At 45.9% G+C, this 17,136-nt stretch overlaps 1 protein-coding gene across 1 annotated transcript; it reads right to left on the bottom strand.

Annotated features, from left to right (window-relative positions):
• Positions 1-14,990: 14,990 nt before the first annotated feature.
• LOC144700464 (Adenine nucleotide alpha hydrolases-like superfamily protein) lies at positions 14,991-16,031 on the bottom strand. Its single transcript, XM_078571865.1, has 4 exons — positions 15,837-16,031; positions 15,618-15,727; positions 15,255-15,373; positions 14,991-15,177 (listed from the first exon to the last, which is right to left on the bottom strand). Exons 1-4 carry the CDS (start codon positions 16,009-16,011, stop codon positions 15,102-15,104), a joined length of 480 nt encoding a protein of 159 aa, XP_078427991.1. The 5' UTR covers positions 16,012-16,031; the 3' UTR covers positions 14,991-15,101.
• Positions 16,032-17,136: the final 1,105 nt, after the last annotated feature.

Below are 17,136 nucleotides of genomic sequence, written 5' to 3'. Positions count from 1 at the left end.
TAGGGAGTCTGAGCCGATGGCTTGGCGCATCGGGCGGCTGACGTGGGAGGGACATGGTCCACTGAAGCAACAGTGGACCCATGTGCCTCTGCCAGCTGGCTACCACGAAGGCCGAACCCAAAAACGTGGCATCCATGTCAGGTGGGCGGCCTTGGCTCCCTGATGATGCAGCAATTCGCATCAGATTGCGGGCTGCAAATTTTTACGACAACGAAGCTTAAAGATGAATACAAAACAGATTATATCAAAGGATTCACAATGGAAAAATTATATGGATGGATGCGGCTCCTCAAGAAGAGCAAATTAAGCATAGATTTGACACAGTTATCCCATTAGAACCCAAAGATATTGCCACTTTAAAATTTGGATTAAAAAACTTACCTCAACAATTCAATGGCCTCGAATCCGAGTTATAGAACTCTGTTTGTAGCGTTCTTGTAGTCAATTCCTATAGATTGAGGCCTTCGAAATCCAAAGAGATAAAAACCAGCTGGATCAGAGATCTTTAACAGATCCTTAAAGATTCTAATTTTTTATTAAACACTAAAGATAAAGCATATTAGGAGAAGTGGTTGGTTCACACAGAGGATGATATATAAATCTGAAATGTGCTTTTTTGTAATGATATATTTCGAGATTTAGAGTAACATAGAGTAAATTAGGAAATATATAGCAAAAATAATGAGAGGATGGCCTCAAGTTTTCTAAGCCTTCTCCCACATATTTAGGTCAACCTAAGGTGTGGTGGAATGATGACTTAGTCATCTATATTTTTATCTTCTCAAAGATATCATGATCTTCTATGACGAATAGAAGAATAATACGATGGGGTCCTCTTGATGTTGTCTCTCGCTCGAGGAAAGATATATTAGGATACCAAGGAATGGACATATAGGGCCATAAGTTTAATTGAAAATATTTATAGATTGCTTATTTACTCTACTAATATCGATCCATGTAGCTAATTTTTGTTGTGAGAGAAAAATAATTGAATTCTCTTTCTAAGTTACCCTTGATAGAACTGTACATTTCACCCTTGCTTTATGTCTTGGAAATAAACAAGAAGGAAATCCACAAAGCCATATGAAACTCACATGTTTATCACAAGAAATTCAAAAAAAAATGTGACTTAAGATGTGTGTTGTGTTCATTGAGGCCAACACTATTGAGCACTCCTTGAAGAAGTTTTTTCCATCTTTCTAGTCTACCGTAGTGAATTTTTGCATGTGCATTAAAATACAAGAAAAAGACAAAGTGAACCTTAAAGTTTTAGCTGAATCCAGCAGTTGAACATGATATATCACATCTTGAAGTTCGGCCCTCAAGAACAATGTGATGTCGGACGTCGTCGGGGACATCGTCCGGTCGATACCAAATATGATGGTTTGGTGCTGATAATGGATAGTGGTATCAATTTTTGGTGGTGTCATCGTCCGACGGATGCACCCTAATGAGTCGATGTAACTACGATGCAAAGATGGGTGCCCTACGTGTCGTACGTGCCAGCTCTAACTCAAGGGAGGCGCCGAGCTCCAAGCTTGGACGGGGTTACCAAGTGACGACGACTGTGGCCTCTCAAACCTTGTCTGAGCGATGAAGGCATCTACGGGCGAACAAAATTAATCCGTAGGGCTTGCACGTAACAAACAGACTCGTCCGTATCGGTAAGACACTCAAATGTGTCGTAGTTCTCTCAATTCTTTCCTCTCTCACCTACCTAGCCCGAGTGCGGTGGAATCAAGATGAAAGTATACTGCATGAGGTAAAATAACAAGCAGCGGAGAGATGATGTACCTCGTCGTTGGGCGGCTCATCGTGCAGGATGTTCGTCGATGCAGCGGTCAGAGCAAGTGCAATGGAGAGGAGCCAGAGAGCGATCGGCCGGAGAGTGAAGGAGGGACCGAGGAGGAGGGCGCGAGACAAGGCTTCAGCTCAAGTGGTGAGGGACCCAGCTAGCATGTTCCTATGGACCCGTGTGGACGGGGTCCGATGGTGGCCGCGAGTGGTGAATCGTCTCAACGGTCGGATGTGGGCCAAGGCGGCCTTAGGCAGCAACTCGTGTGGTCGGACGGTCCAGAGGAGACGCAGACGTGGCGTGGCGGATAACTTGAGGGTTGAGGGGCGTCGGACTTGGGGCCGGACGTGAGTCAACCATATGCGTTCGGCGTCCTCTCCGGTCGGGGTCGCTAATTACTGATCCAATTGAACCGGCTCCCAATTCAAGTCCAATTGGGGCCGAGCCTTTGATCTGACTGCCAATGCAATGGGATGCCTGTCGACAAATGAATTCTCAATAGTCAGCGACGATTCCCGTCTAGCTGGTTGGAATGCCCGACTGATAAAATTCCCGTTTGTCCAGGCACAAAAACAATAACCAGAGGGACTTCGAGCGTTGCCCAGGTTTTAGGGTGTTCAGAACTGCTCGTCCACACTCTCAATTGGCAGCGGCAGTGGTGGGTGGGCGGCGCAGAGAAATGCCGGGCTTTTGAACGGTGACGCCGCTCCAAAAATTTGCCCAAAATCCTAAGTCAAGCTCCCCTGGCCGTGTTCTCCCGTTATTCGGTTATCATTGGGGCAGATCAAAAATACAGTTTGGGTAGCAAATTGGCTGACACGATTTGCCGATCCTCCATCGGCGCTCGGTGTGGAGCCGACACACGGCTGCTGTCCAAGAGGGTGAAGAGAGAAAACACAGGGGCCAGGGGGAACAATAACAGAATGGTCAGGTAGACCCCTTATCAGCGGACCCTCTGAACCCCTTCAATTTCCCAGCTGTGTGTTCATCTTCCGCCCTCTTCTTCCCTTCTTTACCCTCCCTTCTTCCTATGTGGGAGGGGGAGACCTATCTTCTTTGATGAAAATTTCAACTCGATTTCAAAGAAAACAAATCTGAAATGTTTAGGGCGCCCACCTTCCCTTATAAAGGGGAAGGTCAATGGGGCCCCCTTAGTGGGTCAACAAAAAGGGGAAAGGGTCCATTAAGGGGGGCCCTTATATAATGGCCCCCCTCATTACAAGGTAAAAGGGTAAATTAAAAATAAAAGAAAGAAGAGAAATAAGGGAGGATGGCATAAGGGAGGGGGATCCAAAAATGACTAAGGATCCCTTCCCATGACGATGACGAAAGAAGTGCGAGGCATGTTGCAAACGCGACGAAAGCACGATGAGACTAGAAAACATAAAACACGAGAGAACAACAAAAAAACACAATGGGATAAATTAAGCGATTTTCACCCGATCTTAGGCAACGGTGGCGGGCGGCGCAAACGACGTTGTCGATGATCTTCAATGGCGTGCGTCATCACATTGCATTTTCATTTTCCCTTTTCCATGTTTCCATCATGATCTGATTTACATGATCTGATTTGATCTAAAAGGTGCTCCTAGAATGTGGCACTAATTACTGATTATTCCTTTTTATTGTTGGCATAACTACCACGATAACACCTGTCCCAAAAGATCTTCTAATCACATCGGCCCATATTTGCTCACTGCAAGAACATGTCACATTGCATTTAATGCTAATAAAATCAGCGCAAAATTTTCATTAGCTCTAATTGTCATGGGTACTCCATTTATATTTAACACGGGCAGATTTTTAAGTTGTATCAGGCCATCAGATTGGTAATTACATCAAATACAATTAAATGGCTTTATTTTCTCTTGTTTCCACATGTTCTTGTGCACTACAATAGGCATGATTAGTCATTTTAGACTTTGAAATTATAAGGTTAGACATATCTTTGAATGATTGACAAAACCAATCATTGAATAAAAGTAAAAATATAACTACGAGATGTGTTGGCCTCAATGCTTGGAGCAGAACGTTGAGCAGCCTTGATCTCTTGGAACGGGAGTCTCTTGTGATAGCTTAAGATCGCATAGAAGGGGTTAGAGGAGAGGGTGGGGATGCAGCCTCCTCGAGGAATAGGGTCATTGCATTGATATCACAAAAAAGGTTACATAGTCGTCACAAGCATTACATGGGGGAAGAGTAGTGTTGATACCAAAGTAACGAGAGGAAGCACCACGCGCTTTCATAAGGGGCACCTTCGTGCTTTGAGGCTCGTAGCCCGGTACGCTCACCCGGCGACACCTCTGTTACATGCGTGCCCCCGGGCCAGGTGCCACGCACACGTGGGCGTGGCAATCAAGCACGCCACCCGAGCCTTGGGCAATCACACACGCCGTAGCACCCGCGCTGAAACCTTTTGCTCGATCCGTTTAGCTGGCGTCGTGCATAGCACCTCAAGCTGGACGCAGTGTTCGGCACCTCAAGCTAGACCCAAGCCGTCTCGCTGCTCACTATCGAGATGTCTCCCACCTTACGCCTTGCATACGTGATGCTCGTGCGCAGCCGCACGGCTCCCCGCATAGCTTTGAGTACCACCTTTCAGCCTGCACATCTCCCGTGTACATGGCACCTGTCACACTAGCACGTGCGCTCTTGTCAGCTCGCGTGCTCCAGCGCGCACTGGTCACCCCAATCTACTTGAAGGGCGCTGATGGGCACACAAACCAGCCATAGTGGGTTATCACTAGTGGATATTGCACAACGAGCAAACCCACATTTGTGGCAGTTGGAGTCACGACTGCCGCCACCCACTTTCCCCACGCTTCCCACTTTCTTCTTCCACTCTATGGATCTATAAGATTCCAAAACTTCATTGTTTTTAACGGCAAATTTAATTGGAAGAAAAGTTTTGATGGCAACAGCGTCAACGCATCAACACTAGAAGCGCCGCCACCGTCATCCGAAGTCAACGCCACTACTAAGGACACGCCGCCATTGTCACCGGACCACGTCCACACGCCAGCCTCACGCACGTCTCCACCCACGCACACCCCTTCACGCGTCCTCACACGTAGCCAAAGGCAGATCCAAAACTGCCCCCTGACGTGACACGAAACTCGTCTTTATTTTTATTTTTATTTTTATTAACTATATTTTCTCTTTCCTCCAAGGCCTATATGTATAGGCCAATGTTCCAAGAAACAGTTAGGCAAGTCATGATTCAGGAATTGAGTTTTTGTTAAACTCTTCTCGGAGGACTTGCTCTAGCCTCCCTTACCTTCCACCCTCAGATCGCCGCTGCCACCGCCATTGCCACCGCCACCGCCATTGCCACCGCCACACATCGTCGGACGCCGATCTCTCCCTCTCCTTTCCTCCACCCTTCCATTTTTTTCTCTCTCTTCTCTCTCCTACCCATTCCTCTCCGCCTAGGGCCGTTTGTGCCGGCACCAGATCGCAGGCCACCCACCCAAGGCCGCCCGCGCCGGCGCCCAGCGCCGGCCGCTCGTCCAGGGTCGCCAACGCCAGCGCCAAGCGCAGGCCACCGCACAAAACTGCTAGCGCCAACGCCAGGCGCAAGCCGCCCGCTCAAGGCTGCCCCCGCCCACGCCCAGCGCAGGCCGCCCGCTCAAGGCCGCCCGCGCCCACGCACCAGCGCTGGTCGCCTGCACAGGACCGCCAATGCCAACGCCAGGCGCAGGCCGCCTGCGCTCGCACCCCGCGCCGGCCGCCCACATAGCGCCGCCCGGGCCAGCGCCAAGCACAGGCTGCCCGCTCAAGGCCGCCCGCGCCCGCGCCCAACTTTGGCCGCCTGCACAGGGCTGCCCATGCCGGCGCCAAGCGCAGGCTGCCCGCTCAAGGCCGCCCACGCCCGGCCCAAGTGCTGGTCACCCGCACAGGACCGCCAGCGCTAGCGCCAAGCGCAGGCCGCCCGTGCCAGGCACTTGCGCCGGCCACCCCACTCACCGCCGCCCGCGCACGTCAGTGTCACCTGCACCTACACTCGCCCGAACCCCAGCCTCTTCTCGTCGTCCAAGTGCCTTCACCATCGAGCGATCCGGCTAGCTAAAACGCTTCCATATTAGGGTCGTTCAACGCCCGAAACACCTAGACATATTCGTCTAGTGGGCCACACAACGCCCGGATCGCCCAATCTCGTCACGACCTGAATTTCCCGCAGCCTCGTCACGCACCACGGTGCTGAGGTACGCCTGAACTCTTTGGTGTCGAGTGTTCTTCGTCCAGTGTTCCACGAGTGTTCTTCCACCGTCGTCAGATTTGATTTGACTTTCTTGGAACTTCCACAAATTCTTTCTTTCATGAGATTTCCCGCGGACGTAAATTTGAGTATTGGATTTGGTGCTTCGGCATCGTCATGGTGGTTGAAGATAGTACTTCCCCCCTCGACAAGAAACGGGGCTGCACCACCATTATCTCATCGGTTTTAAGTTTACGAATTCAATCGTGTGGATTTTGCAGTCTATTTATCCCTCTCCAAACCTGTCCAACACCCTCTATCCTTCATTATCACTCCCGTCTCCCTAGTCGTCAGCCTCTGTAGTTGTCCTTCATCAAGTTTCCTTCTATAAATTTTGCCCATTGGTTTCTCCTCAGCCACTGCTGATGTCGCCACCGGAAGTGCCGCCGCCGCCACCACTCCGGGGACGCCCTCTCCTTCCCCTTTATCTGTCTCATTCTTCTCTCTTTCTAGATCTCCCTCTCGTTCGCCCTCTCTTTTCCCATTCTCTCTCTCAATCGTCTCTCCTTCTAGTTATTTCTCAATCGCTCTCTATTTCCTCGTTATCTCTCTCAATCTTCTCTCTTTCTAGATCTCCCTCTCGTTCGCCCTCTCTTTCCTCGTTATCTCTCTCAATCGTCTCCCTTTTTAGATCTCCCTCTCATTCGCCCTCTCTCTTCCCGTTCTCTCAATCATCTCTCTTTCACATTCTTTATTTCAAATTGCTCTCTCTCTATCACTTTATCGGTAACGCTTTCCCTCCCTCTCTCATGTGCTACTCCTCTCTCATTGGCACTCTCTGTTGGATTCTCTCTTCTTTCTCTATCAGCTATCGCTTTCCCTCTCTCCATCATTCTTTCTCTCTATCGGACCCTCTCTCTTAATCGTATCTCTCTCTCCAGTTATTTCTCTCAGTCAGCTCTCTTTCCAATTCTCTTCAGATCCCTCTCTCTCTCTCTCTCTATGAGCTCCTTCTCTGACATTATCTCTCTATCGTGCACCCTCTCTCTCTCTCTCTGCCGCCTGCTCCCTCTCCTTCCGTCGCCTAATACTTCTCTCATTCAAATGCTCTATCATTCACCCTCTCTCCTCTATTTTCTCCTCATTCTATTTTCTCTATTTTCTCTCATTCTATCTTCTCTATTTTCTCCTGTTATCTCCCACATCCACGCTCTTTATAACCAGATCTCTCTCTCTCTCTCTCTCTCTCTCTCTCTCTCTCTCTGGTGTTATTTCTCCCTCTCTCATTAATGCCTTCTTTCTTCCTCTCACAATAGCGCTACTTCTCTCCCTTTGACTCTCCCTCTCTTTCTCTCCTTTTAAAACATCTTTCTCTCTGGCTAGTCTCTCCTTGGTCTACCCACCCTGTTCCTTGAATCAGTCAACGGTCAACTCAATGGCAAATCAACACTCAATCGTATCCAAAATCTCCATCTACAGGCTCCTGCGACCCGTCAACACTAAACTTTTGACCCGCATCTGCAAGGCCGTCCTGCATCAATCACTATAGGGGCGATGGTCTGAAAGATCAGGGTTGGGTGTCACCACCCGTAGTACGCTGCAGCATCACACTAAATAGGACTCATCGTTAAGTATCGTGAATCAATACGTGAACATACTGATGGCGCACGCCATCAAGGATCGTCGTCGACGTCGTCCGCGCCGCCCACCATCGACGTTGAAGACTAAGTGAAAGATACTCGATCATCACTTTTGTTTTTGTCGTTCTTTCTCATGTTTTATGTTTTCTCGTCTCATCGTGTGTTTTCGTAGCATTCCCGACACTTCTCGTACTTCCTTCTTCATCGTCACGAGGAGGGATCCTTAGCCAATTTGGAACCCCTCCCTTGTGCCCTTGTTTCTTTCTTTTCTTTTCTTTTCTTTTTATTTTAATTTCCCTCTTCATTTTGTAATGAGGGGGCCCAATATATAAGGGCCCCCTTAATGGACCCTTTTCTTCCCCCTTGTGACCCCCCTGGGGGGCCCAATTTGACCTCTTCCCCTTTATAAGGGAAGAGGGGGGCGCCCTAGGTTCTTAGACTTGTTTTTTTTGTGAAATTGGAATTTTGCTTAAGGAAAGACAGGTCTCCCCCTCCCGCATAGGAAGAAGGAAGGGTGAAGAAGGGAAGAGGAGAGCAAACGGAAGAAAAAGGTGAAGGGAGAGTTGGGAACTTCTGGCGATGCCGATGAGGGTGCCTCAGTTCGCCGTCCTTCCTCATCTCCCTCCATATTCTCTCTCCTCACAGAGTGGTCCTGCATCGGCTCACCGTCGTTTGCCCGACGGACGGTCAATTTGACCTCTGGGAAGCACCATTGGCCCATGTCTGCGCTGCCGATCTGCCTCTACCACTGCTGGACACGGCCAATGGTCGGATACATCCCAGTGGACGGAGGATTCTGATTTTGCGCTGAATTGGGTGCCGATCGTGGGAATTTCACAGCTATCGTTCTGCCCTTTTTTCATTCGGCCTTTGGCATAACGCCCGACGAACTATCCTTGGTCCCGACGTTGGAGTCTCCTTCTGGTCAGCAAAATCAGCTCACACGGAGAGTTACTCACTCCTAGAGTTGCCAGCGACCCCACGAATCAACCGACGACGACTCAGGTTTGTGAATTTCCATCGAGACGTCCGGTCGGGTTGGCCGATTGTCCTCAGTTTGGGGCCTTCCCAAGTCCAGCAGGTGCCATAAGGGGCCGGATCTTGTCACCACGGACCTCGCCGACGCCCATTTGCCGCGCTGTTTGAAGAGGAGTTGATCGGCCGTCGCAACCTCTCAAGTACCCATTGAGTGATTTGGGGGAAGAGAGGGGAAACTGAAGGGGGGGAAACGGGACGCCGATACCTTTATCCGTCCATGACCCTCTTCAATCCGATTATCCAACGGGACTGGACAGTGAAGGCCCTCCTTGCCTCTCGAAGGGATTCAACCCCATTGCACCCGTCCGCCGCACTGGCAAGCTGCAGCTGATCAACTCACGCTGCTTAGCCGCCATCGCGCAACTCGACGACAGTCAGTAGGCGCTGACCTACCACCGCTGGATCGATTGATGCCCATCAACTCGACGTCAGTCATCTCGTCGGGTCCGCTCGACCACACATATTGTGACGACAGTCATCACAAACCGTGTCCCGCCATCGAGACATCCCCATCGCTCGCACCTGCCTTGGGCCCCACCTGCTCCGATCCCTATAGGGACGTGCTAGTCGGGCTCATCGCCTGCTTGAGCTGAAGCTACGCCTCGTGCCGTGCCTCCTCGGTCCCTCCTTCACCCTTCGCCGATGCTCTCCGTCTCCTCTCCATTGCACTTGCTCTGGACGCCGCTATCGACGAATAACCTGCACAACAAGCCACCCGACGACGAGGTATGTCCTCTCTCCGCTGCTTGTTATTTTACCTTCGACAATATACTTTCGTCTTGATTCCACCACGCTCGTGCTAGATAGGTGAGAGATGAAAGAATTGAGAGAAAACTAAGATAATACTTGAGTGTCTTACCAGTACGGAAGAGACCGTCCGTTACGTGTAAGCCCTACGGAAAGATTTTGTTTGGCTGTAGACGCCTTCGTCGCTCCGACAAGGTTTGAGAGGCCACTGTCGCCGTCACTTGGTGACCCCGTCCAAGCTTGGAGCTCAGTGCCCCCTTGAGTCGGAGCCTGTACATATGGCACTGAGGGCACTCATCTTCACATCGTAGTTACGTTGACCTGTTATGGTTCATCTGTCGGACGATGGCATTGCCGACATTTGATACCACTATCCTTTATTTGCACAGAGCCATCATACTCGGTGTTGACCGGATGACGTCTTAGACGATGTTCGACATCACATACTCTCCCAATAAGCACGAAGGTCTCTAGACAACATAAAGTGCATAATAAGTTGAATTATCATGGATACATAGTGGTATTTATTTCATCATATCCAAACACAATAAACTTTTACTTTTATTCTTATATATTGTTTTAATAGCCTGTAAAAACTTGCTTTTGTGCTCTCATAGCATGCATGTTAAGCACTTTATTATGATGTTATTTACATGTATATTTGCATTAAATCACTCACATTTGCATGTTATCAAGCGTAAAATGATTAAATCTATTTTTATAATTATTTTCTGAATTTTCTGTATTTTTTGGATTTTTCTAACAATAGATTCTAAAATAATATCATTTTTGAGACATAATATGATTTTTCTGGAATTTTGCAATAGTAACTTTGGAAAGCTATGATTTTTAAGTCGAAACATATATTTGTACTTATTTTTTGGGCTTTTATTTTATTTGATATGAACTTTTAAAGTATTTTTGGCTTTTTTTGGCGTAGGGTGATGTGGTGCGCTCATGTCCACTCATTCAAAAAAAAAGAAAAAAGAAGAAAGAGGGTGACGTGGCGCTGACGCACTACCACGTCATCCTTGAGAAAGAGTTTTTATAATGTTTTCCTTTGTTTTTCTTTGTCCTTTTTCTAGGTACACGTGGTGCGAAATATGAAAAGTGCACACGCGAAATACAAAAAATGTGGAATCTCAAGCGCTTTGACTTCTTAACGGGCATGAAAAATGAGGATGCTGATGATGAGAGAGAATGTAATCAAGGGCTAGGATTGGCTCAACTTCAAACGACTATAACTTTTGATCTACAATTCCGAGTGAGCTGAAATTTTCATCATTGCTTTGTCTTCCCCTCCTCTTTCCATCCATATAAATAGAGGCCTGTATCATTGTGAAATTCATCTTGAACTTGCTTCCTACTTGTGTGGGCTGATTCACAGATCATGAGTTTTGAGATCCATCAAGTGTGTTCTTGGTGTCCTCGGTGTGTGGGGGAGAAGCATTGTCGAAGAAGGGTAGCTTACATGAACTCGTAAATCACCACGATCCTGGCAGATCTTAAGGATCTAAGGTAAGCGTCTTTGCCTTACGTTGTTTCTTTCCTGACATCATAATTCACTTAATTAGTGTTTTTCATCATATTTTCACTCACATTTTACTCCTTTATACCCTCTTATCTCGTCTCTCTATCCTCTCCATCACACTGTTTACATTCAACCACTATTATCGTCCACGCACTCAACCATCACCGCATCCTTAATGTTCACTTACTCGTTAAATTAACATATAACTTACATCCTTTTACTCAATATCACTAGCTCATATCCTCTATTCTTGTATTCATCTATTTTCTCATTGATCATCACTATCATAAGAAATTAATTCCTTAATCATTTTTCCATGTGGAGACGATCCATACTCATCACTAAGTATTCTTAAGTATGGTTAAATATAATTTTTATTGAATAATCTCAATTACCAACGACGAAAATTAAAACCCCTAAATTTGAGATTATCATGCTCCTTGGCACACTGCATGTTGAGTCAAGTTCTTCCTAATGAGAAAATTATTGAAATTATTCCCATTGGGATAAATATTATTATGTTTTGGAAAGTTTTGTTCAAATATTTAAAGATATTTTGAAATTGATAAATTAAATTTAAATGGTTTAAGATGAGTAAAATCAGACATTAATTTTATGTTCTGTTATTTTTGGAACACGTGCTAATATGTTGTAAAAGAATATTTCATATATTTTGTGAATCAATAATGCAATATATAAAATATTTGTATTTGATATTTGATATATAGACGACTGATAAATATTTAAGCACACTAACTCATGAGCTCCATCCTTGAAGCTGGTTAAGCGTCTTGAATTGGACACTCATTGGACCCATTTAGGCATATACCCATTATCTGAATCCAAGTCAATAAAGCTGACGAGCCAAGTCATGTAGTTATAAATCTCAAAATCCGCCTTAACATTGATCAAGTTAATTTATTCTAGCTTGGTCAATATGAGAAATTTGTGCCTTGGAAGCTATTTTTTTTTAAAACACTAAATGAGGTTAAAAGCTTATACTGAGAAATTTTATGAGATGAAGTATTTCAAAAGTGAAATTAAAAAACAGCAACTAAATATATGACCTTGAAGTTAACTAAGAAAAGTTGAAGTTACTATTTTCAGACTGGAATGCTGGTCGTTGGTGTGGGGCATATGGTAGAAATTACCTTTTGTGTTCTTGCACTCACTAGCCCTACATAGACAGAAGGTTGTAAGAAATAATTTGGAACACAACTTTCTCTTATGGACATGACTAATTGTTTTGTAAACAAATCTTAAACAATGTAAAAAATTCTTTAATCCTGTTTCCGGTTCATATTTAGTATGGACAATTACTTGATATTAAATATTTTTGGAGACGTTTCCCTACATTTGTTTGCTAATTCATGTAGGACTAGAGAACAGCATGTCCCAGGATGGGAAGTCCAGAATGTGACGGGACAGATGGTGATAGCAACACACAAAACCGCGACATATACTGCCTCATGTCACCCATCGCATCACACATCTTACTCAAATTCATCACACATGCGTCACACTTTGCAGCCCTCATGTCCCACCATTGTCATGTCGCCATAAGTTCTCCTCGTTGCAGGTGATGTAAGTTTATATGAACACTTTTTTTAGGCTCTCTCTGTCGCCTCTCTCCTTGGTCACTCTCTCTTTAGGTGTCTTCCTCTCTCTTAGTCTCTCTTTATTTCCTCTGTCTATTTCTATCTCTCTTACGCAGTTTTTTCTCTTGGTGTCTCCCTCTCTACATCTCTCTCTCACTGTTTTTCTCTCGCCCCTCTTTCTCTCTCTCTCTCCCTCTCTTTCCCTCTTCTTTCTCAGTATCTCTTTCTCCCTCTTGCCCTCTTTTCTCTCTCAATATCTCACTCTCCCTCTTCCCTCTTCTCTATCTCAATATCTCATTCTCCCTCTTCCCCCCTCCATGTTCTCTCTCTTTTTGTCTGACTCTCATTCTCCCTCTTCCCCCTCTCCTCCCTGTTCCCTCTCTCTATCTGGCTCTCATTCTCCCTCTCCCCCCTCTTCTATCTAGGGATGGGAAGTTCATGTTTCGTCGTTGAATGAACACTGTTCGTTGACGAACGAACATATGAAAAATATGGTTTGTGTTCGTCTTCGGTTCGTTTCCGAATGAACATGAACGCTACCCTTTTTTTAAATGGTAAAAAATGTATGATCAGAGAGATAGAGAGAGATAAATGAGAGAGGGAGCAAAGGGAGGGAGCACGTGAGAGGGGGTGGGGAGTGAGAGAGAGAGAATGGAGGTAGGGGAGGGAGAGAGAGAGAGAGAGACTGGATGCAGGAGAGAGAGACAAAGACAGAGACAGGGAGAGAGAAAGACCGGAGGCAGGAGAGAGAGAGAGAGACAGGGAGAGAGGGAGAGACAACAGATGAGAGAGAGAGAGGTGGAGGGCGGAGGGGGGGGGCACACGGTAGAAAGGGGTTCGGGGAGAGAGAGAGAGAGAGAGAGAGAGAGAGAGAGAGAGAGAGAGAGAGAGAGAGAGAGAGAGAGAGAGAGAGAGAGATAGAGGGAGAGAGAGAGAGAGAGAGAGAGAGAGAGAGAGAGAGAGAGAGAGAGAGAGAGAGAGAGAGAGAGAGAGAGAGAGAGAGAGAGAGAGAGAGAGAGAGAGAGAGAGAGAGAGAGGGGGCGGGGGGGAGCGGGCAGAGTGTGTGAGGGAGGGAGGGGAGAGATTGGGGAACGGGAGGCGGGAGAGGAGGGCGGGAAGAGAGAGAGAGGGAGATCTCCGTTCTCCCTCTCTCTTTCTCTATTTTAGTGTAAAAAATAATAATTTATATTACATTATCTCGGGAATGCCACTTGCTCGCGAACAGTTCGTCTGTTCGCGAACCGTTCGCGAAAATGTTCATGTCCGATTTTGACCGTTCGTGTTCGTTCATTCGCATGTTTGCAGATGAACGAAACATTTTTTCCCAACCCTACTTCTATCTATTGGTCTCTCTCTTGGTCTCTCTTTCTCTCTTGCTTCCCCTCTCTTTACTGGCATCTATCTCTCTCAGTATCTTTCTCTCATTCTCCCTCTTTCCTTTCTTCTGCCTACTCGTCTCTCTTTTTCTCTTCCTCTCTCTCTCTCTCTCTGGCTCTTCCCTCTACTCGTTATCTCTCTCTTTCATCATTTAAAATCTGTCATTGCCATCACCCACGATGGCTGTCCTGTCATGTCTTGAGACCCTCTGTCACCATCACTGCAACAATCATTAGAATTTTGTCATTTTATTCGTCATCATCACATCACCTATCACGCCTCCAACAAGACAAATGACATGAAGGATGACATTGGCTATTCCCTATGTAGGTCATAGTTAAGATACTCTCATACATACTCCTCTAGGTGTAAATTTTGTATCTACTATTCCATCAGCAGACACCTCAGATTACTTTCATTAACAACCTTCATATAAGTGTCATACTCTTTGGTCATTAATGTAAAGATAATAAGTTATATAAATAAATTATTAGGATATTCGGCCTGCACACTTTAGTTTGAGCCCTTTCATTTAACGGAAAAGCGTGATCTACTAATCAGCAGTGGAATCTGTCGACTCCAATGGAATCCATAAAATTCATTTTCTTCAGAGAATGGGATGTAGATATCATACCATATTCAATTTTATATAGTTTGGTTGGTAGTACAATTATTATATTATAACCATATTGTTTGAAGAAGTAAGATAGACTCTCCATCTGTTTTGTATTATATATAAATCTTATCTAGAAAATGGTAACCAATTGTGGGATTATTTGCTGCAGAAAATATTGTTTTTTTTTGAAGGAAAATATTTTCATCACATTAAAACAAACATTTTAGATTCAAAAATTCCGAGGGCGACGTAAGATAAGCCGACGACACGACACCGAAATTGATTGTTTAATCCTTCAAACTTTACGTTGTCTCTTTCTTCCACTCTTTCAATCGCTTTCCCTGCCGGCGATATTTATCTTCTTCTCCATTCCAGGAAGCAATACCGTATGTGTGCGTGAAGATTACATCCCCCGCAACACCATTCTTACAAATCGATGCAATCAGAAAGTATAATAATGAGGCGATGGATAAACAAGTTTCTGATGAAGAAAAATTACACAGCGGATCACAGTTCTTATTCATGGACATGTAAGTTCATAGTATCCCTGCAATTGCCATATCAGGCTCCCTTGACGACGGTCACCGGGCAAGAAGCTTGAACAAGAACATAGTTTGTAACGCTCCCCAGCAGGATCCTAATGTCAGCAGGAGTATAATGAATCTCTGAAATACCAAAAGAGTAAATCAAAGAGATATTAAAGAATTTCAGTACCTCTGTAATGAGCTAAGACCCCTGCTTCCCATCACAAGCGAGTCCAATTCCAGATCTTCCACGGCGGCGCATAGTTTCTCGCGGGCGTCACCCCAGTAAAGTTTCGCCAAGATTTTCGCCTGATCGGATTTGCCATTTGAAATAAGCAAATATTTGATTTATTCTGGTCCTAATAAAGCTTAGCTTGATGCACACAATAGCGAGGAATCTATTTTCTAACACGAACAAGGTAGTTTCATTGTCCGCGAATTTAAGCAAAAAATATGTTACAAACCATTACCATGTTCCAGAGAATTTCTTGTTAAATAGGCACAAGCAGTCAAATTTCTGATCTCGGAAACGTGAAAAGACGATATATCTAACCTGCTTCTGCCTCGAAGCGGTGTCGAGCGCAGCTAGAACATCGATGTCGGGCTTCAATCCGTAGTGCTTCTGAACCTCAGGCTCGCGGAACTCCGCCAGCGGAATCAGCGCTAGAAGCAGATCGAACACATTACAAAATTAATTAAAACACATACCAAAACGCGCAGATCAGGAAAACAAAGACGGCAAGAAATCCAGGAAAAAAGAAAAGGAACTCACGAGATCCCGTCGTCGTCCATAGTTGATTGCCGGACTCGTTCCCGCTCACCGGCAATACATGGATCAGGATCAGCGTTTCGTCCTTGTCCAGCAGATTATCGATCATCCACTCCAAGGCGTGCTTGCTGCTCTTGGAGAAATCCATAGCGACTCCGATCTTCCGATCTCCCTTCATTTTTACCCTCTGTGTTCATCTTCGACAAACCGTACGTATTTATAGTGAATTTCCCTTCCCTTCTTACCATCTCGGACACGACGGTAACCGTTACGGAGCAGCGCTGGGCGGCCCGTTTGGATAGAGATCTGACGTGGACTCCACCGCAGCCTATGTTGGGCTTTCCACTGAACGGCCCTGACAGGCCCAGAACAGAGCGAACCAGCTGGCGCCAGCAGAACGTGACGGGGTCCGGCCGGATTGGGCTCTTACGGACCCAATCCGGCCGGATTTGACTTTTAACAAAATATAAAGCTCCGTACACCAGTATACTACAAATTCAGCCCTAGCGAGTTTCTAGAATTTGATCGAAAGTTTCATATAATTCATTTTAGGGTTAATAGCATGAAACGTCCTAAATTTTTTCAAAAATCTGAGATGTATCTCACACTATTTTTTTGGCACTATATATCCCAAACTCTCTAAGTAGACTCTGACGTATCCAGGTTACAACGTGGAATCCATTGTGGCTGCCAGGTGGATTTCCGGCCAGATTTTGACCTGAGCGAAATCCACCTGGCAAGCAGGATGGATTCCATGTCATAACCAGGATTAACCCTTTTCTCTCTCTATCCTAGATCAAACCTAGTTGAGAGAGAGACGCGATCTAGAGAGAGAGATTGAGAGAGAGAGAGCGGCGTTCAATGTAGATACTGAATGCCTCTCTCTCTCTCTAGAACGCCTCTCTCTCTTATCGAAAACCTAATATCGACACTGAATGCCTCTCTCCCTAGAATGCCTCTCTCTCTAGAACGCCTCTCTCTCTCTCGCTCTCTCTCTCTCAACTTGGTTTGATCGAGGATAGAGAGAGAAAAGGGTTAATCCCAGCTACGATGTGGAATCCGTCGTGCCTGCCAGGTGGATTTCACTCAGGTCAAAATCTGGCCGGGAATCCACGTGACAGCCACGATGGATTCCACGTCATAACCTGGATATGTCGGAGTCTACTTAGAGAGTTTGGAATATACAGTGCCAAAAAAATAGTGTGGCATATATCTCAGATTTTTAAAAAAGTTTAGGACATTTCGTGCTATTAACCCTTCATTTTATCAATTAAAGATTTGATAGAATTCGAATCCAAACCTC

This window comes from Wolffia australiana, chromosome 1, assembly GCF_029677425.1.
Source record: "Wolffia australiana isolate 7733 chromosome 1, ASM2967742v1".
In the NCBI taxonomy this organism is placed as follows: domain Eukaryota; kingdom Viridiplantae; phylum Streptophyta; class Magnoliopsida; order Alismatales; family Araceae; genus Wolffia; species Wolffia australiana.
The sequence above is the reverse complement of the archived record's forward strand: the minus strand, read 5'-3'. Positions and strand labels throughout refer to the sequence as shown.

What these genes read in the sequence shown, in the direction of transcription:
- LOC144700464 (XM_078571865.1), bottom strand. Translation starts at nt 16,011, where the DNA reads ATGAAGGGAGATCGGAAGATCGGAGTCGCTATGGATTTCTCCAAGAGC. An exon ending in ATGGACGACGACGGGATCTC is followed by an intron (nt 15,728 to 15,836) that starts GTGAGTTCCTTT and finishes ATCTGCTTCTAG; the next exon opens with CGCTGATTCCGCTGGCGGAG. An exon ending in GGTCTTAGCTCATTACAGAG is followed by an intron (nt 15,178 to 15,254) that starts GTACTGAAATTC and finishes TGCTGACATTAG; the next exon opens with GATCCTGCTGGGGAGCGTTA.